Source organism: Tursiops truncatus, chromosome 2 (assembly GCF_011762595.2).
Source record: "Tursiops truncatus isolate mTurTru1 chromosome 2, mTurTru1.mat.Y, whole genome shotgun sequence".
Taxonomy (NCBI): domain Eukaryota; kingdom Metazoa; phylum Chordata; class Mammalia; order Artiodactyla; family Delphinidae; genus Tursiops; species Tursiops truncatus.
In genome coordinates, this window is record NC_047035.1 from 41,970,700 (window position 1) to 41,992,141 (window position 21,442).

At 40.2% G+C, this 21,442-nt stretch overlaps 1 protein-coding gene across 4 annotated transcripts in view; it reads right to left on the reverse strand.

The window, feature by feature from the left end:
- Nucleotides 1-21,442, reverse strand: part of DAAM1 (dishevelled associated activator of morphogenesis 1) — a 179,184-nt gene that overhangs the window by 62,887 nt on the left and 94,855 nt on the right. For 3 of the 4 annotated variants that reach the window (XM_019923333.3, XM_019923340.3, XM_073800420.1), the window contains 2 exons: nt 6,158-6,229; nt 727-821 (listed from right to left, as the gene is read on the reverse strand). In XM_019923333.3, coding sequence (XP_019778892.1) covers nt 727-821; nt 6,158-6,229 — 167 coding nt within the window. Of the gene's footprint in view, nt 1-726; nt 822-6,157; nt 6,230-8,972; nt 9,025-21,442 lie in introns of all 4 variants that reach the window. The other variant, XM_019923350.3, reaches the window with a different exon arrangement.

Below are 21,442 nucleotides of genomic sequence, written 5' to 3' on the forward strand. Positions count from 1 at the left end.
TTTCTGTCTCTATGGGTTGGCCTTTCCTGGATATTTCATATAAATGGAATCATACAATACGTGGTCCCTTGTGTCTGGCTTCTTTTGCTTTGCATAAATATTTTCAAGGCTCATCCATGTTGTAGCATGTATCAGTACTCCATTCCGTTTTAGGGTTGAAAAATATTCTGTTTTATGGATATGTTACATTTTATTTATCAATTGATCAGTTGATAGAATTTAGGTGTTTCCAATTTCTGGCTATTATAAATAATGCTAATATTCGCACACAAGGTTTTAGGGACATGTTTTCATTTCCCCTGGGCTATATATCGAGAAGTAGAATTGTTGGCTCATATGGCAACACTATGTTTAATATTCTGCGGAAATGTCCAACTATTTTCCAAAATAGTTGCACCATTTTACATTCCCCCCAGCAATGAATGAGGGTTACAATCTCTCCACATCTGCACCAACACTTATTAGTTTCTGCCTTTTTGTATTTTAGCCACCTTCATGGATGTCTGCATATCTTTTAACCGAAGAAAAACAATTTATTGAATGTTCAATGATTAAAGTATTTCATCCACGGTTCAATTACATGTTTTTAATTTAAGACTTCCTCAAGAGTTTGGCTATTGCAGAAAAATAAAGAAGAAAGGAAGGGAAAAAACAAGGGGAGAAGAAAGTAGAAAAGCAGAAAAAGAAAAGAGACAAGTAGTACACGCTACCCAGTATAAAAATTACCTCATTGGTTTCGTCCTTAGTGCTGTCTTCAAACTCTCTATAGTTTTACTTCTCTCTTCTTCCTCTTCTTTCTCTAAAGCCAGCAGAGATTTTCTCTATGCAAAGAAAACTAAAGTTACTTCTTCAATTTTTGTTTTAATTATAGTACAAGTAAGACAAGCCCACAGATTACATGCTATCACTTTTAATACAAATAATCAATAATAATATGACCAAGATTTACTACAAGCCAAAATGTAGACCAAAAGCGCCAAGAATTCCACAAATTCATTCTCTGTACTACAAGTTACTTCTTTTGAATTTAAATAAAGTTTTAAGAAAATGTTGAGAAATCTTAGTAGAGATTAAGTTGTCCAAACACTTGTGTAACTATTCTATAACTATACTCTGATGAAGATATTACTATTTATTTGATAGAAAAGGGAAGATTAGACCTATAGTTAAATATAACAATCTGACAATTAAAGTTAACATTATCACACTATCAAAGAGAGGCAGGCAGCAATCTTTCCATGCTCTCTCTTCCATTTCTCAGTCAAAAAGTGTAATCTTAAAAAAAAAAGTGTAATTTTTTACATTTTTTGTTACATCCAATTATTTTTTAAGAGGAACGATTAAATTGGACCTGATACAAAGATAGACAATTCCTTTGGAGTAAATGCTTAAGTTTTAGAAATGATTAAGGTTCATAGACTTGTTAAAAAGTCTTTTCCATTCCTTTTATGCCATGATCACCTAAATGTACTAAAAGTATCGCCAAGTCTTATGGCCCCAGGTGCTTCTACCCCACGGAACCACAGGTCCCTTGCCTTCCTCCTACTCTTAACATGTGCTTGTCCAGTCTCAGTCTTTTTACTTGTTACCCATTCTGACAAAATGCATGGTTGGGAGACAGATTGGGGTACAGAAAAAAACATCTGGCTCTTATCCACGTGTCTCAATGGTCCAGTCTCTCCCTTTCTTTCAGGTCCACACATCATCAAGGGGTGACTTTACTTAATTTTTTTCAAGTTAACAGTACAAGCATTAAGTAACTAAATGCTAACAAAAACCTAAATTTGACTTCACACTTAGGATGGTGAAGCCCAAAGCAAACATATATCAGTATCATTTATGGCAAGTGGAATAAAAATCAGTAAAGTCTTGTTTTGTAAACTTGAATTGTTTCTGCTAAAGCTGCCCTCTTGCTGGTGATGCGCCCGGACAGCTGTCACCAGAGGATGGTAGGGGAAGAGGCTGCATGCAGAAATAGCCAATGAATTTCTTCACAGCTCCGTGAGACCCATATCCTGGAAAATTGAGCACAAATCCAGCCAAGTACATTTAATCTCCTGTGGCACAGCTGAACTTGTTCAGACTCTTAAGCAATCACTTTGAATCTGCAGCCCAGAATCAAGACTTTTATGAACATCACTTCTTGTTCCTAAGCTTAGTCACCCAAACCTCCCAAATTAAAACTACACACGTTTCTTATTGTGGTTCATTAATACTAAATAAAGATGCATATATTTATCCTTTTAACAATCTTGGAGAGGGTGTAACCTCCAAATAAAGGCAGACTACATTAAGATTCTTCCTAGCAGAGTTAGGAGATTTATGAAAAGTCAAGAAATTTAAATTGGAATTTCCTTCCCCAATATAAGGACTATTACTTTCCTCTCAAAACAGAAGACAGTATACTCTTCTCTGTGTGTAGTACAATGAGAATTGAATCTAAGATTGTTTATTGTATTGAGAAAGTCGAGGTTACGGAGATGGACCTGACATTCTAATGTGACTTTTCGAAATAGAATAATTTATGTGGAGCCTCAAGTTTTCAAGCTTCACATTTATGGAGAAGTCTAAATTTGCAGCTTTTCGACAGAAAAGGGGATCTGCCTACATTTCTGAAGACAGCTGCTAGGCCAGACAACCAGTATGCACCTTGCCATACACTGGACTGGCTTGTGGCGGCCTCCTTGGGTGCTCTATGCACTTACTAAATCCCTGTTCACATGAGGAGTGGGCAAAGGACGAAGTGCATCCTAGCAGAGGATCTTCCAGTCAAAGCTGCTAAGGTTTACACTGGAACATGCAGGGCCGAGAGAGATGCGCAAACCAGGCACAGAAATCATTCCTGGTATGGAGTCTGGAACTAAATAAGCTCCTGTTTGAAATATCTCATTGGTGTGAAATCAATAAGCCAACCCGCTAAGCACACTGAACTTCACCTCACATCCTTGCTCCCTGAGACTGCACGCAGAAGCCACACACCAAGAAAGCCCAGGTCCCTCTGGAACACGCACTCTTTTATTATATTGTTTTTCACTCGTTAAAAGCCAGCAGATCACTCAGGGGTCCTTTAAAGAACAAAGCATTCTTGTTATGAAGCTTCCGCAAAGTAACTGAACTTGTTCCACAAAGGGCTTCACAGACCAGTAAGCGCTGCGGTTCTCAACCTGGACTGCTTATCAGACTCTCCAGATGCTTGTCCCACCTCAGAAAAGCTGGGGGTGGAGGCGGGGGGTGGGGGTGGGGGTGGGTGGGGGTGGGGTGGGATTACCAGGCCTCTTTCACGTGCCAAAGGATTTAAAAAACTGAGTTAGTGAGAGGCAAACTGGAAAGGAGTCTCTGAGTTTAGACTGATAGGTTTAAATTCCAGCTCTACCACTTCCAAATGAGATGACCTTGGGCAAGGTAACCTTTCTCTGAGTCTCAGACTCCTTATCTATAAATAGCACTTAGAGGATAGGGTGCTTGTAAGGATTTAAAACAGCATGTAAAGTGCCTGTTACATGAGGCACACTCAACAGCAGTAGCCGCTACTGATGCTGAAGACAGTGGATGATGAAAATGTGGATAACCCCCCCTTCGACAATTCCCAAAGCAGACAGCCAAAGAGCTTAGCTGCCAGGCCAGGAAAGGATCTGGAGGAGTCATGTGCCTTTCCAGTCCCCAGGGATAATGTCTTAGGATTTCTGCTGTGTGCTGCCAGGAATTCTCCAGAGAGATTGGCTAGAACTATGGGAGGATGTGGTGGCCACAGAGAGGGTGAAAAAACCAGAAAACTCAGCGTAGAGTTTCTGGTCTCATCAGGCCTCCTTGCTCCTTTACAGATGCAAGAGTGGTGAGGCCTCATTATTTCATCACCTGTTGTAATGGCTTCTACCCTTAACCCTGGAACGATGCTGGCTCTGTCCTTCAAGCATTAGAAAGCTTTGTGAGGTGTTTAACCCATAAAGAAGAGCAAAGTGACAATTTAAGAGCCTGGAAATGATACTCTTAGAGAGGGCTTTCGATTAGGAAGCAAATATAATTAAAATGTAGATGACTCATGAATGTAGCAAAAGGTTGTCCAAGGAGCTAGATGAAGGAGAAGGGAGGCTCTTGAAGAAGTGTCACATACCAGCACATCACACACCCTCTAGGGCAGGAAACGAGTCAGGCTGAATCCAGAAAAGGCATGGAGTAAGTCACTAAAGGACAAATTAACCTAACTGTCCCAAAATTTGAAGAAAGGAAAAATCCATGTTATTTAGTACTTCTCCATTGATAGAAGTGAATTCATTAACAAAGGAGCAACTTCCCTTGTTAGACATCAAATAAGGCTGACTTAATTAGAAAGAGAGACAGCCTGCCTGACCGCTTGTTTTTACCCTAACAGCCAAGAACAAGAATTCAGAAAATAGGGACTTCCCCAGTGGCGCAGAGGTTAAGAATCCGCCTGCCAATGCAGGGGACATGGGTTTGATCCCTGGTCTGGGAAGATCCCACGTGCCGCGGAGTAACTAAGCCTGTGCACCACAACTATTGAGCCTGCGCTCTAGAGCCCGCGAGCCACAACTACTGAAGCCCGCACTCCACAACTGCTGAAGCCCGCATGCCTAGAGCCCACGCTCTGCAACAAGAGAAGCCACTGCAATGAGAAGCCCACACACCACAACGAAGAGTAGCCCCTGCTCACCACAACTAGAGAAAGCCGGCGCACAGCAATGAAGACCCAACACAGCCAAAAATAAATAAATTTTTTAAAAAAATTCAGAAAATAACCTTTATGTGCAGGAATTGTAAATGACTCTATATTATAATTGCTTCGGCGGATGTAGAAAAATCCCTGATGGTTATCACAAGACTCATGTTCTGATAACATATTCATACAAATGCTGAGATCACTCTTTTCTCATCTTTGCTGTTGTGTAGAATGTCTGTTATAAGGACTTGGTGGTTATTTTCTGTTCTTTTCTGCTGTGCTTTTAGAGAAACCCTTGGGGCAAAAGCTTATGCAGTTTCTTCTATAATTTATACAGCCCTGTTTACCATGGTGCTTATTATTCATCATGTGACAGCAGAAGAAGCATCTTCAAAGAAAAAGCTAGAAAAGAGGAAGTTGCTAAAAGTCAAGGCCTCTGAAAGTTTAGCAAAAGTGTGAATGATTCACATATAGTAGTCAGTTTTTAACTGTTGCAGCAGCAGCAAAATATTAGACAATCTAGAATGTTTGTTCTAAGTGACAAGAAATGAATTCTCCACAAGGGCTCTGTGGATGGCAGGAAAAGGAGAGGTAGAGAAAGTATTATGGAAGCTATCATCTGCTTGAATATAATAAACTCAAAGTTGAGCCTAACAGATTAACTCTTAAAATCGTGTGTCCACGGAGGCAAAGACTGCTCTCCTGTGAGCAGCCTCCAAGCTTTATCAATGTGAACAAGATTCAGCCTATTAAGGCTCGAATGTTGATGACGTTTTCTGCTGTGTATTTTTGCTGGATCGACAGACGCCCCTAAGCAGCTCAAAACTCTGACATCACAGAGACATCTATGTGATCAGAATGCATTATTTTAGACACTGAGAATGCATTTTCATCAATTACTGAACCAAAAATCCACATACTGAAGATTTCCCAAGGATATCTCAGCATTATCATTATTATGCCTTTCCACTAAACCACGTATTCCATGAAATTTTTTCTTATTTGTACGAGTAAAAGAGTACCTTCGTACCCTCTAAGATCAAGAACCCAGGAACTAAGTCCTCTGTTTAAAAAAAAAAAAAGGATGAGAACAGTGAAGGGATAGTTTCATTGTACTATTCTTAAATAGTATTAACTTTTAGAATGGTGCTGCCCTATCAAAGTTCCAAATGATTGGTAGGAACAATTGCAAGTTAAAGTTGAACAGAGGACAGATTTATGATTACATTTCCTCTAATAACATTAAACACACTTATATTTTAGTATGTGCTGATTTTATTTAAAACATACTGGAAAAAAATCATTTTGCCAAATACCACTCCTGCCTCCCCTTTCTCCCCAACACTGAGCGTTTGGAATAGAGTTTGGAAAGATAATGACATTTGGTGGTTCTTACTCAAGTGAATACTTATTGTGCAACTGTGCGCTTTGTACTAAACTTGCATTTTAAACTGTGAGTTGAAGAACAGAAAGGATACCTACAGCAGCCATGGAATTGAGCTGATCAATGTAGAATTCAGGCCAACTTGTTGCTCCCTTGTTTTCTTCCTGGTCCTAAAGAGAAAGAAAAAAAAAAGTGATATACCACCAGATGTATATACACAACAGCCACAAGCACATCTGACTTCCAGAGCCTCTAGACAATGGCCCACACAAACCATTAGAAGACACTGAGATACAAGATATTTGTCTTTTAATGTTAGCTTTAAATCATCAGACTGTCCCCTTGATCAGGGTGGTCCTCCTGATCCAATTTCCACAGAGAGTGCTGAAGTCAGAATTAGGTGTGACAAAGGGGACATTTTCTGAACCAGCGTTCAAGGGGAGTTGACATGGGAACTTAGCCACACATGGTATGATGCTGTTTTCCTTCAGGGGCGCAATAACATTGGGAAGGGCTCTGTGTTTGTTGCAAGGACAAAGGATCTCTAGGTACTGTGTCGCACTGAGGACGGTATTGCTGCACTACACGTCTGGATGAAGTCCACAAAAGAGGAAAAGCTGCCTTTAACCATGACCACAGGGGGATTCCCTGGCAGCGCAGTGGTTAAGAATCCGCCCACCAATGCAGGGGACACGGGTTCGAGCCCTGGTCCGGGAAGATCCCACATGCCGCAGAGCAACTAAGCCCGTGTGCCACAACTACTGAGCCTGCACTCTAGAGCCCGCGAGCCACAACTACTGAGCCAGCGTGCTATAACTACTGAAGCCCGCGCGTCTAGAGCCTGTGCTCCGCAACAAGAGAAGCCACCGCAATGAGAAGCCTGTGCACCACAACGAAGAGTTGCCCCCGCTCGCCACAACTAGAGAAAGCCCGTGCCCACCAACGAAGACCCAATGCAGCCAAAAATAAATAAATAAATAAATTTAAAAATGACCACTGGACTTGGCCAATTGTCAACTGGACTTTTTTCCATTAGTTTGTTCAGACTCCAGCAGACAGTAAAAATTTTGAAGAAAGGTCTCATTTGATGTGACCAAAAGTAGATGATACTGCTTCAGATGAGGAGGTAACATAAAGCCCGACATTGGATGGAAGGTAACAGAAAGAACATACATTAGTCCCAAGTCCAGCCCTCATGCCATGACAGCTTGTGAGTTTGAGAAAATGTAACATACCTGAACTGAAGAGAACTGAAACCCAAGGAATTCAGGGACCCGTTCCTAAACCGCTCCAGTCAATCCTGCATCTTACAAATCAGGGTGACTTGAAGCCAGCACCAGAGCCCCCAGAGCTTCTGTGGATGGGCGCTCTGTGCCAGCCTGAGCTCACACCTCCCCCTCAAATCAGGTGGCTGTGGCCTCTGCTCCATTGGAGCATTGAGTCCACTTGAAGATGGCATTGTGGTGGGAGATTTCCATGCATGTTTGCAAACCTGTGTGGCTCCAAGTCATTTGTGTGACCAAACAAACTTGAAGGGGAAAATTTCAGCTCTTCTCTAGCTTCACATTCAGAGAACACCTTAGTATAATCGGCATCTCCTGTCCCCTTGGAGAAGAGCTGGGCCAGGTACACAGAGCTGCTACCGGACAATGAAGTAGTTACTACCTATTTACTATGTCAGGATCCCCATCCTTGGGATACCGGCTTCAAGGTAGGGCTATTAATTTCAGTCCTACACTCTACCTAAAAGAAGAGAAACAAACTTTCTCTAAACAAATCTTTCTAGGCAGGTCTACTCTAGTGAGATAAAAGAAACAATTTCAAAACTAGTCTTTAAGTAGCCAGGAAAAGGGGGCAAAGTAACTGTTGCTTACAGTGCCTTGAAAGCTGGCAGTAACTGATATCTGAACTCAGGGAGTTGCATGAATTTCATCTGGAGACTGAACATCCCAGATCATGGGGACAAAGGCTAGAGCAGCAGCTTTGAAGTTGGACTGGATTACACTTCCATGGCTTTAAAAAGCTTAGGAAATCTGATGAGTTTTTAGAACAGCCCCTGATTATTATTTAACATGTTAATAAAATAGCTACAATGGTAGCGTAAATGCTGAACACTTCTCTCCTATTAAAATGGAGTATTAAAGTTTGCAAAACCCCATGTTACCAATGTTTTCAGCAAGCCAAAACCCACAGTGATATTCAATGGTATTTGAACCTATAAAATGAAATAGAAGGTGCCAGATCTTTCTAGTCCCTCAATCTAGGGCAAATTTCCAAAATTACGACAAAATCACATCCCATGTCTGGGGTCCCATGAGAGCCTGCTGTAAGCTATTAAGTCCTGGTTACTGAAAAGAGATCATTTTAGAAGCTTAAGATTAGTATACAGAGAGAAATCTCTACACTCTGAAAATGCTTTTAAAATAATGTAAACAGATTAAGAGTAGATCTAGATACTGCAGTCAAAATAAGGGGAAGAAAGCTTCATTTTTATTTTACATGCCCCCAGTGCTGAGAAAATCAAATGAGCTAACATACGTGAAAGCTTCTCGTAAAAATACTAAGTGTCATCACTACATCCCTGAGGGCGGGAGGTACTCCTCAGAGTTCTTCATTTTAGCAGTGTATTTCCCTGGTCCTTCTATACAGATGTGTGCTACAGTAGCCAAGAGAAGCTCATCCCTGTGAACCAAATCTCCCCCTCCTTTGTGTGGCTTCTGGAGTCTGCAGTGATACACAGACACAGGCCAGAAGGATCTGAACGCAATTGTTCTCCGAGGTCCCTGAAAGAGCACTGGACACAGAGACTTGCCAAGGGGGAGACTTTCTCCTAAAAAGTCCATGAAAGAGATCACTGATGGAAGGGTAACATGTATAATATTCCTGGAAGGGTGGGTCCTCTGTATTACTAACCTCAAACACGTATTATTCTTTGAGTCATCTGTCTTGGTTCTATTTACTTGTTCTAGAGAAACAAGTGGAAAAATACACAAGCTTGTATAAACTGTACTACTGTAGTTGTAATAGAAGCAACTGTAATATCCAGCACATACAGAGCTTACCATGCATCAAACGCTGTTCTACTCACTGCGCTCTTCATTTAATTTACCCTGTGAGGTAGATGCTGTCATTATACTCATTTTACCGAAGAGGAAACAGAAGTAAAGGGAGGACAGATGTGTTGCTAAAGGTCATCCTGCTGGAAATTCAGAGGCAGTGGGAAAGAATCATGGCAACCTCTTTCCTAAGATTAGACCTCAGGTTAACCACAAGCAATACACATTGAGTGCAAAGCTGGCTTTTCACTCTTCACCACTTCACTATAAGAGACTCAAACATGGTTAGCGGCCAAAAATGAGTTCACCTCTCCCTAAACCCTTAGTGCTACTTTTGCTACATTCAACATTTCTGAATATTATTCTAAGGCCTGATGTCTTACCCGGGCTACCTCTGAACCCTCTCTCTAGACTTTCTGTGGGAACTCTTCTGCCCCTCTATCAACACCTCATCTATCGTTGTAATGTGTGCATGCAGACAGCACTTAAGAAGCTTTTCCCTAACTTGTTCTCCCGTTCTGTTATACAGGTCATGTTATCGGCTGTCTTCATGGGGATTTCTCAAGAGCCCCTGAAGATGAGCCCATAGCACCGACCAGCTGTGGACACTGAAATTGTAAACAAAACCCTCACTAAACCGTACCCCTCTAACCCTACTTTTGGCTACCTATTTCAGTGATTCCATTAGAACTTTTCTCTGATAAGCAAGAATACTGCCTTCATTCTGTTCTTTTAAAAAGTTGCTTTTCCCCTCTCTTTTAAAACAGATTGTAGGTAACCCTTAAAGACACCTAGAGAAGGTTGTCCTATGGGAATACAAGTTCTAGCAATCACATTAAATGCTCTTTTCGTTCTACCTACAGAATGGATAATTCATATTAATATCTAGTTTTGTTTCTTCTTGAAATGTAATAAGCATTTAAGATATATGCCTATCTTTAGAGGATCTATTAAATTAATTAGAATTGAATTGATATAAACATTTTATGTTATTAAATTCTCCACTGATAACTGGTTTTTGAGAATATGTGCAAACATCACTTATATTCAGAGAGATGGTATGATGGAAAAATGACCAGATAGGCCATGCAAAGATGAGGTTCCAGAACTTACTTGTTGGTTTATTCAATCAGCATCTCTTGCTAAGCTTGAATATCTTTGGGCCTTGTTTTTCTTCTGTTCAAAACAAGAGGTGAGACTAGACCATTTCTAAAGTCCCTACAAGCTCTAAGAGTCTACAAGCCTCTAATAGTGAGATGCCATGGAAAACACAGTTTGTTACTATATTTAGTTTGAGGGCCCAATTTTTAAAATCAGTAATTAAAAAAAAAATTATGTTGTTCAGTGACTAAGTTACAAAACCCTTAACTTTCAACAGCTAATTCCTTGACAAGGTAATTAGAGGGGGAAAAAAACTCCTCAACGTTAATTATTTTATTATTTGTCTAATCCAACTCATCCTGTTTTCTTAGGAGCTTGATAGTCGTCAATAAGAGAGTATTCATGGACAAAATTTCCTGCTGGATGGGCACTTTGACACTGCCTTTGCTTTCAACCTGCACTGACTACAGCTTTAACCTCTTTTCTTGGTTTTCCACTTTGCTCCTACAATCTCAAACTCCGAAAAAACAACAAAACAAAACAAAAAAACAAAAAAACTCTTTGCTAGTAAAGGGAACTTGTACAGTGCAAGGGACCTTCAAGAACACTGATTTTTTTTTTTTTGTCTTTTTAAATCAGGCTCTAATCAACCAACTCATTTAGAAGGTAAAGAAATACATAGTCTATTTCTAACCTCACTTCATTTCCGACTGACACATTATTCACTCCATATCTCTGGTCAGTGGCTACTAAAAAAAAAAATCCAAGAGATCCTCCCCCATTCTCTTTAAATGTTCGACAGTACATTTGTTTTTCTCAGCATCAGTCTGCCCATAAGAATAAATTTTGCATTATTCATTTGTCTGCACTCTTTCTGAAGTAAGCATTCACAGCTATATCCCAGACTTCTGTCTCTCGCTTCACTATCCTCTCTCTTTCAATCCAAGCTGACTGTATTCCACTTCTTCTACCACCATCAACAGACAGGCATTTGAATCCTCAGCCACTCGCTACCTTAAGTGACTTCTAGGCAGGCAAGGTAAGTAACCTCTGCATGTGACTCAATTTTAGTTTCCTTTTCTGTAAAAGGGGTGCCTACCTCATAGGGTCATTGTGATGATTTAATAAGTTAATACAAGTAAATAAAGATCTGGGAACAGTACACACAGAAGTGCTCAATAAATGTTAGCTAGGATGATAATGATACTCTTTAAGGATCTCCAGCTATGGCTATTCTAAGTCCTTGTTACTAGCACTGAAAAAATTGGAGCAGTTTGGAGGTAAATTTTGTCAGTAATTGTTCACATTTAAAACACACACAGCCTTTGTCAGTCTACTTTCAGGAATTTAGTCCATGATTACACTTGCACAGTTACATATTACAAAGATTTGTTTCACTGCAGTGCTGTTTGAATTAGCATATAATAAAGTTAACAAGTATATGGAAAGGGGAATGGCTGAATAAACTACTTTGTAGCAGTAGCAAAGAATGAAGTAGAGTTGTGTAATGATATTAAAAATGACCAAGTATATTATGAAGGGAAAAAATGCTTTAAAATATTATTTTCCATCTATAGAAAAAATATGTACACTACAGACAAACATTTCTGGAAATAGATATAATAAAATTTAACAATGGCTACCCCCTGGGTAGCAGTAGGAAAAGTCTTTTACTTATAAACTTCTGTATGATTCAAACTGTCATTTTACTAAGAACATGCACTATTTTCACAATTAAAATAGAAGTAAGTTTGAAAGCATTACGTGTTCTGTTAGGACAAGAGCTCTGCTTTTTCTAATGTTCTGTGTGACATGAGCAACATCAGGTCGAGACTGCAACATTTGCGGTGTTTCTGTTCTCTATCCCTGGGGCACCCCTCTGCTCCCTACAGCAAATTATTTTAAAACATTTCTCTAATTATCTCCTCTTACTGGATTTTCTATTTCTAAAACAGACTATTAACCCTAATATCAGCTGTTTATGCAGGCAAAGAAATTGAATGATCTGGGCTAAGATGTATGTACCCAAAGCAGGCTAACACTTTCTAAAATTTCCACACTTACATATTTGTGTTGCAAACAATTTCTTGGTAGCAGCTGAAGTCTTTCAGTGACATAAGTGGGTCTCAAAGTGCAGTTTAAACATGAAGTCTTAATGTAAAGAATACTTCTTTTGAAATTACCACAGGGAAAATTTCCAATAGGATCAAGTAATAGTATGTACGACCTGGTACAGTTTTTCTTTAGTTTAAGATGCTCTTAGAAGGCCCAAAATAGGCTGTGAAAATGTCAATCAATTGTAAAGGACACGTTCTGTGGTTGTTCACTAGACCACAAATCACAGGCAGAAGCAACATGCACTTGGCCAGCAAAGGCCATAAATATCCATTCAGTTACAAACCCATGAGGTTCTTAGATGATACTTGTTAGGAAATAAAGACACACTATTTAACCGTCTAGATTGGCTAAAAATCTTCTATAGCGATATATAATAGTACCATTAACTCAAAAACAGTAGAGACAAACTAAGGTTTAACTAAATGAATTTCAACAGCAGAAAGGTACTATTTCAGTATGATACAAAGTAAACTTCATTCTGATAATGTTCGTTACAGGACAAAGGCAACTAAACACTAATAAAAACCTGTTCCCTTTTTAAAGAAGATTCTCTTAGAAAACATGTTAACTATGATCATATAGGCTCAAGAAACGCTACACCTTGTTAATGATCAAAATAGTTACCTGTTGCATGAAACTGTCATTCATATTCTGGATTTCATGGGTTCAGCCCCATATACTAATGAACACAACAGATGTTAAATAAATTCACTCTATACCTAGAATTTTTATAGAATACTAGGCAGAAAGGGCCAGACAGGTCAAAATATTTTATTCTATTAGGTATGTCTCCATGATGTGTGTGGCATCTAATAAATTCAAGTGAATGATAGGAAACAGATGACAATGTGGGTGAGACCAGGTCCAAGGAACAAGGAAGGAAGAACAGGTAGGATGGAAGATGGAAAAATATTTTGCAGAAGGCCTTGCTAATGACTTCTGCTAACTTTCCCTTCTAGCTCAATAGTAGTATAATTAGCATCTTCTTGAAAGATGGCCATGATGAAGTATGGTACAGCTAGCTTCTTCTGTAAAGGGCCTGATCATACGTATTTTCGGCTTTGTAGACCAGTCTGTTGCAACAACTCAAGTTCAACTCTGCCCTTATACAGCGTGAAAGCAGCTATAGATAACACTTAAAGAGTGAGCCCTGCCATGTTTCAGTAACACTTTATTTACAAAAACAGGTTATTGGCCAGATTTGACCCACGAGCCATAGTTTGCCAAACCCTGTGCTATATTAAGCTTGGCTCTCAAGAGAGCGGGAGTACATCAAAATTCTTAGTTGGTCACCAACTATTTTCCATGCTTTCTCCTCTCCTCGAAGCCACTCTATGTCCAACAGCCCCAATTAAAAGTTAGGATGAGCACATAAGTGTGTGGAACTTGCCCAGTAATGTGCATTTCTGCAAGAGAAGGAGCAGGACCTGCCATGCCTGAAAAGTGTACCTTCTTACCAAGCTCGCTGCTTCCTGAAATCTCACTTTTAAAAACAGCACAGAATCATTAGGTCCTTTAAATCCTGATATTTGCCTCCAACTCTTTCCCTCTTGTTCTTCATTCATCGGGAAGAGAAAACCTTGTAGGGTCCACAAACCTGAACTCCTGAGACAGTAGCTTTACTCAGTCCTTCCAGCACTTACCTCTGACCCCTGGCAGTGGGCTGAAACTATATCCTATAACCGAAGTTTGCCAAAGGCAGGCAGTTGGTTTCAAAAAATACTTCCTATGTTGTCACATTTCAAGATAGTCATGTGGTTCCTGGGACTGCCAAGCCTGGTTACATTTTTTGGCCACTGCCACAATTACACATCCAATGCATCTGCTGCCCAAATCCGGTTGGGCCCACACAGGACTGATTACAGAACAGCATCTTCTGCATCTGCCAGGAAATCCAACACCTCCTCCTAAGCCTAGAATGTCAGTCATTTTCTGGAAAGACTGGAGGGTGACTCGCGATAACAATGGCTTTCACATTTAGCATTTAGAATCACAGAAGAAGAGCAAACTTCCTTCCCCATTTTTCCTAATGCTACAAAACATCTGTATGTTTTTAAGGCAAGCCATCATGGAATTACATAGCTAGGTCTTTGACCCTAGAGACACCCTAGTTTGAGTTTCTCCTCACAGGGATCCCTTATAGAAGGTCACCGGCAGGTGATCGATCATATGTTCTCTGAAAGAAGGCTTCAAAGGTCCACAATTGTTTGGAACCAGCACTCTCACCGACTGTCAGAAAATTCACCTCATAACTGAATTGACAGATGTCTTCTTGTAACTTCAAGCACTTGTTGGCTTTAGTTTTGCCCTTGGGAACTACATGGAATAAGTCTAATTTCTCCTATGAACAATAACCCAGCAAATATAGAAATGATTTGAATAAAGCTATGATGTCCTCCCAAAGTCATCTCCTAACCAGGCCAAAAATTCTCCACTGACTGAATAGCAAATGTTTATCTTCCTCAATTCATAAATAAATCTCAAATTTTCCATAAGGTCATCACACCCACATGTCTACTACTTGAAAAAATAACCCCAATACATCCATCTGAATTGCTATGAAAGGGCTCTTCTCACATGCTTGTCGGTGATGTTCAACTCTACACGGTCTCTACTGAAAGGGCATTGGGAAGATATCCGACCAGAATGTCTCTCCAAGGGGAAACAGAACAAGGTCTTGCTTTCCTGATGGTCCACAAAAAATAACATTTATGATTTAGAATAAAAGATACATGAAACAGAGGTCAACATGGATAGTCCTTATTTTATCAAGCATTCATATTTTTAAAAAGTTAGACATAAACTCAATAGTAAAATTGGGTTTCTTACTATAAGACTGAGGACACTTTATCTCTAAAACATAAATATAAGTTAACAGAAATGAAACAGAACCTAGGCTCACTAGCCGCCAGAAACTTTAGGGAAGTTTAGGATCCTTTAGGGCACTGTTTTTCAGGTCTCTGGATTATACATCTGCCGTCCCTGTTCCCTGCCTGTACGTGCATCTCTTCAAACATCATAGGAGCTTCTTCCACGTATGAAGCCTGACACCTCTTCTGACCTCCTGAGCTCTGCTTCTTCCCCTTCTCTGGTGGATGCAGATACAAAGTTCAGTAAAACTGATATACAATGCATGTTTTCTCATAGAGGGCTTCCCACTATCATACGATGTACTTGTCTAAAATTTGATAGAAGATCTCAGATTACTTAAAATAAGGTAGCCCCTCTATCAGTTCTCCCTGAGTTAAAATTCTGTACTGATAAAGGATAATTTTTTTTAAAGGTAAAATCATGGCATGAACTCAGGTCAAAGATTTTGTTGAACTCATTAATAAATGAGAGAGAACCAGTAAGATGTTACAACAGGTTCAAAAGAAAATTCAAAGAGCAAAGATATGTATGAACATTGGTTTACAAATAGATGCAAAACTGGTCAATACGGCGATAATCAATTGCATCAGACACAAGTTACTTCAGTGGACAAGAATCATTTGCGTTGCTATCAGTTTTTTTTAAACAATTTGCCGATTTGTTAAATAGCTCAAAGATAGTGAAAAGTGGAGATCACTCTGAAGAGTGCTACAGACAGAACATTCAGCAATTTTTTTCTGGCATTTCAATATAACTACAGTTTAGCAAAATAAAGTATGTATGACTGGTTGTATGACTGGTTGAAGTCCTGCCTGGTTGAAGAGGATGTAGTCTACAAAGGTGTTAAGGTGGAAGCCAAGCTGTATGACTAACACCTTGCACCAGACTCTCACGCCTAAATTACACAAATGCTCAGGCTTGCCCAAAGCTTTTGCTGAAGAACACCTACCCTATCCTGACCACTTCACCTCAATTCTACCTGTTTCCGTTGCTTTGTCTAGTCCGTGTGGCATGGTTTCTATTTGTGCATCCACTGAGACTGTTCTACTCTATCCCCCTTATACCCACAGATGCACCTGGTCGTCTATCCTCCCGAGAAATTTGCTGGGCAAATAGCTGGAGTACTTCTAAGAGACTTCTTGTACTGCTCACCAAAAAAAAACAGTGAACTCAGTGAGTTTAGACCCTCTCCCCACCTCCCCTAACCCCACCCCCAGCCAGAAAGAAAACTACGCTTGACCACTGTTCCCTTAAAAAAAAAAAAATCAGGCTTGTGCTACTTCTCGGCCAGCTATCATTTTTGTTCTCCCCAAAATCACCTACATCAGAAAAGCAAGAAAAGAGTGCCACTTTAAAGACATCTAGTCTCTCTGTGGGAATCCCAGCAGTGAAACAAAGAGTAACAATGTGACTCTGAGAGTAAAGAAGCCAGCTACATTTCTTAAACAGCTCAGAGGCCCAGCCTGTTTCAACACCCTCTTCTTTCCTGAAAAAGCCTTGGCTGACTTTACAGAATTGAAATCTTAAAAGTCATATGCTACAGGATCCTGGGGGAAAATGCATTTCATGTGCTAATATAGTTAAGAAAATAGCCACAATCCTTACCTAGAGCTAAAAGCTGAGACTTTACAGTCCACTTTCCAAACTACGAGACATTTATTTTATTTATTTTAATAAGTCACTTCTTTGGCAAAGCATTTCATGGCATGGAATATGACTGGAGCCTAAACATCTCAATCAGTGTAACTCCAACATCTGAAGCCAATTTTAGATGACAATTTCCCTTCATTTTCATGGCAAAGAAAAAGAAACAGGCCCCAATTATTATTTTCAGAAATGATACAAGCCCACATCCCCCTGTTGCCTATGACACAAAGGTGTGTAATGAAATAAAACAAATTACTTCTATGTAGCTTGTTAAGAGTCAAGTCTTTGACCCATGTGTCATCTGGGAGTGCTACAGACCCAGGTACAATTTAGTCCAGCTGGTGGGTAAATTAACATGTTTGGACACACATCACTAAACCCTCACACAGTGTGGAAATCCAATCAGTGGTGTCAATGGCCTTTGTTGCCTCACATCTTGCTACCAGATTTGCTACCAGACCAGCCTTTCAGAATGTTGTAAAGTGGGTTTTGATGTTCTGTAACCTGCTCTTGGGAAAACAATCAAAGTGTGTTTATGATTTGCAATATAATGCTTAACACGAGGCCATAAAGAGAGGACTTTGGAAAATAGTAATTAAACTATGAAGAGAATCAGGGGAAACAGTGAGCCCGTAAAGGCATATTCCATTCAGGGAAGCATTCTCAGGATGCCTGTGAAAAATGCTATGGCAGGGTTAACTGTCCCCTAGAAGGAGAGTCATAACCATATTTCTGATTTTAAGCCATCGTTGGCTCTACAGAATACTACTGCATTAATGACAGTATTTTTGGCAAAAGAAAGAAAAAAGAAAAGCATCAGTTGGAAGATGTCACTGTCTTAGAAATGTCTAAATGTGAGAATGTGGGGGAGTACCTCTTAGAAACTGAGGAGATATAAACTGCTTTTCCTGACATACGGGGACAGATGAGAGGATGCCATCTTAAGACTGCTCCAGTCAAATGCTGTCCCATAGTGCACTGAAGAATAACAAGAGAATTTAAGACACTAATTTAAAGTTGGTATTCTTTGGGAGACTTTCTACTGTAACCCGTTTCTAGTTCCACACATTACTTGGTTCCCAGAGTGTAAGGAATCTGGAGAATTCTGCATAGAAGTTATTGGTGGCACATTCTAACTTACACTGGAAGCTCAGAGCTTCTTCCTACTTCCCAAAAGGGAGAGGCTCTGAAATGCACCAACCGTAATGTGGATTCAATAACCTTAGGTGTGCTAGAGCTATCAGTGAAAAGAATGAAATGAATATATATAGAAAAAACTCAGGAAAAGTGGCCTTTTTCCTTCTCTGATCTCTCTTACAAAGTGGATACTTCCTTCTACTGATGTCTTTCTTAAACCTGTCTCCTGGAGACGGTGAAGTCAGGCAGGCTTTGGGTGGTCTTTTTATGAAAGTAACTGCCATAGCATCTAGAGAATCTGAGAGAAACAGGGAGAGATGCAAAGGCAAGAAGCATGGAATGTGATACTTATGTACAACCATAATCTAGGCGCAAGAGTAGCCTTCAAGGGCAAAGGAGGGTAAATATCTGCTACAAATGCCACATTCTCCCACCATGTGTCAGGGCAGACAGTGCTATTCAATTACCACGCTATTTGTACTGAGATCCTTCATAACCTCCAAATGCTTCTCAGTGCTCCAGGCTTCAACCCCTAGTTGTTCAGAGTTAGTAATCAAGATAAATCTTTTTGCCATCTCTGCTTGGAGTTATTCATAGTGCACTCAGTTAACCAGGGAAGGAAGCCACAGTCCAAAGGAAAACTGAAACAAAGGATGTGCGTTGGTCTGGAGTGTCTCAGGAGCTACATATCCCTGGGCTGGTGATAACTGGAACAGGCAGCCAGTCCTGAATTCTCATATGTGAGCCATAGTGATACCCCTTTCCAGAGATATAGTGATAGCTGAGAACACTCATTTAATGTGCAATTCTACACATGCAGATTGCAGAATTTTGGAAATGCAATGGAGCTGTGCCTATGGGCTTCAACACACAGGCAAGGGGCTCAAAGGGCCACACATAGTTGCATTTGGAACCTTGGTCCACAATAGCACTGTTGACAAGTACTCTATGGCAAAGACTGAGAGCTCCAAGATTGTCATGTACTCCAAACTCTGCAATCAACACCTGATGGAATCTGTCCTGTAGCCGAGCTGTCAAAACGAATCTGCTTAAGAATTAAGATTTGGAAGCCAAAGATAGCCGCTCTGCGGTAGCTGAGAACGACTGCCCTCCCAGGGCCTCCATTCAAACCCACAGCTCCAAGTCTCTTCCAGTGACTGGAGCCGAAGCAGGAGTGTTCTCCCCACAGTGGGGCACCGATGCAGGCATGAGTGACAGCTGTGGTGTGAAAGCTGTGGTGTCTGCTTCTCTAGCCCCCATTCCAGAGGGGAAAATAGAGCTCCACGGGACACACAACCCCCATACTCTCCATGACTCCGTATTAATTGGTTTGTCCAACTAAGATAACTTTCTCTGTCTCAGCTATATATTGCTTATTTATTTTTATTGTTCTTTGAAAGACTATATAAGTGAACGTAAAACACAGGGTCACTCTCTTCCACCCTCTTCCACCCTGATGTTCCCTAATTAGAGGGGGGGCTTCCCTGGTGGCGCAGTAGTTGAGAGTCCGCTTGCCGATGCAGGGGACGCGGGTTCGTGCCCCGGTCCGGGAAGATCCCGCATGCCGCAGAGCGGCTGCGCCCGTGAGCCATGGCCACTGAGCATGCGCCTCCGGAGCCTGTGCTCCGCAATGGGAGAGGCCACAACAGTGAGAGGCTCGCGTACTGCAAAAAAAAAAAAAAAAAAATGGGAGGTGGCATCCACACAGCAGATTCATGGAGGATGGACAGACAGTGAGTTACCCATCTCAGTTACTCAATATCTGAAGCAATCAAGGAGTACAAGAAAGGGGAGAGGCTTTCATAATTTGTATAAAGAGATGACTGAGATAAAGGTGCTCTGCTTAGAGGAGAAGAAAGAGACCAATTGTGTGCTTTTCCAGCCACCGCCAACATGCCTGTTTGTGCAGACGTGCCGATTCTGCACCTGCACTTTAGTCACCCACCAGGGAGGTGGCGGATACCTCAGAGGAACTTCCTGTGTTTGGTGATGGCATATATCAGTCAAAAGCTGGCTAAAGATGGAAACACAGTTTGCCTGGGTCTGGACCTGAGGGTGCAAAGAGGTCTAGAGGAGAGGAAGAGTGAACCACACACAGAGCAGTTTCCTTTGTAGTCAAACCAAATAAACATAATGCTGAGTGAATTGTCCATTTTTAGGTACTTGTAACATTTTGTACTTTGGTCCAGCTTTAAAGATATTTGAATGGAATGCTTTCATTTTCTAAACCTTGGGTTTTTCTTTTTTAAATGAAATGTTTACTTCCTATTCCAGGAATTTTTACTTTAGTTTGATGGGCTAAGGTATATGGGAGAAAACTGAAGAACTTTAATGACAGTGTCCTGTACCTGAAACATTCAAACTTACATAAAATGATTGATCAGGGCAACCAGACACTAGTTCCAACCCCTCAGACAATACCAAGCCCTCAGATGGTTGGCAACTAATTCACTGCAGGTATAAGCTATTACAACAATTGCTTTGGAGAGCAATTAAAGGTAAAAATGTTCAAACCAAATGACCCGGTAATTACATGTCTAGGTGCCTATCCTAGAGAAATTCTTGAACATATACACAAGGATGTTCACTGCAATTTTTTTTAAATAATGAAAACTTGGAAATAGACATTATCCAAAGGGGGGATAAAAATAATTAAACTGTGGCATGTTCATATAATGGAACATTATATCGTAGTTAAAATGAAGAGATACCATATATTGTCTATGAATATACACATTCAGAGTAAGATAATATATATATGGACAAAGAAAAAAACACATATCACTTTCAGAATAGAGGTCACCTTTCGGCTTCAACTATATTTATAATGTTTTATTTCTTAAAAATCCATGGTGAGTATGATAAAATGTTAGCATTTGTTAAATGTGGGTGTTTCTTACATTCTGTACTTTTTTGTGTACATAAAAACTCCACACACAGAAAAAGTAATCAACCAGGAAATACTAGTTTATTGCATGATTGAGTAGAAAGTTATCAGAAGTTTGTTAGTTTTCTTTTTTAGAAATTTTAGAGAATGCCAGTTTATTGGAACCCAGAATGTCCACTCTGGTTTAAGACTCCTAACAATAGCAGCCACTGTGAAAAACAGCATGGAGGCTTCTCAAAAAACTAAAAAAAGAACTAACATATGACCCAGCAATTCCACTCCTGGGTATATATCCAAAAAAACCAAAAACACTAATTTGAAAAGATACTTGCACCCCAATGTTCATAGTCACATTATTTACAATTGCTAAGATATGGAAGCAACCCAAGTGTCCTTTGACAGATGAATGGATAAAGAAGATGTGGTACATATACACAATGGAATACTACTCAGCCATAAAAAAGAATGAAATTTTGCCATTTGCAGCAAAATGAATGGACTTGGAGGGCATTATGCTAAGTGAAATAAGTCAGACAGAGAAGACAAATACTGTATGATATCACTTA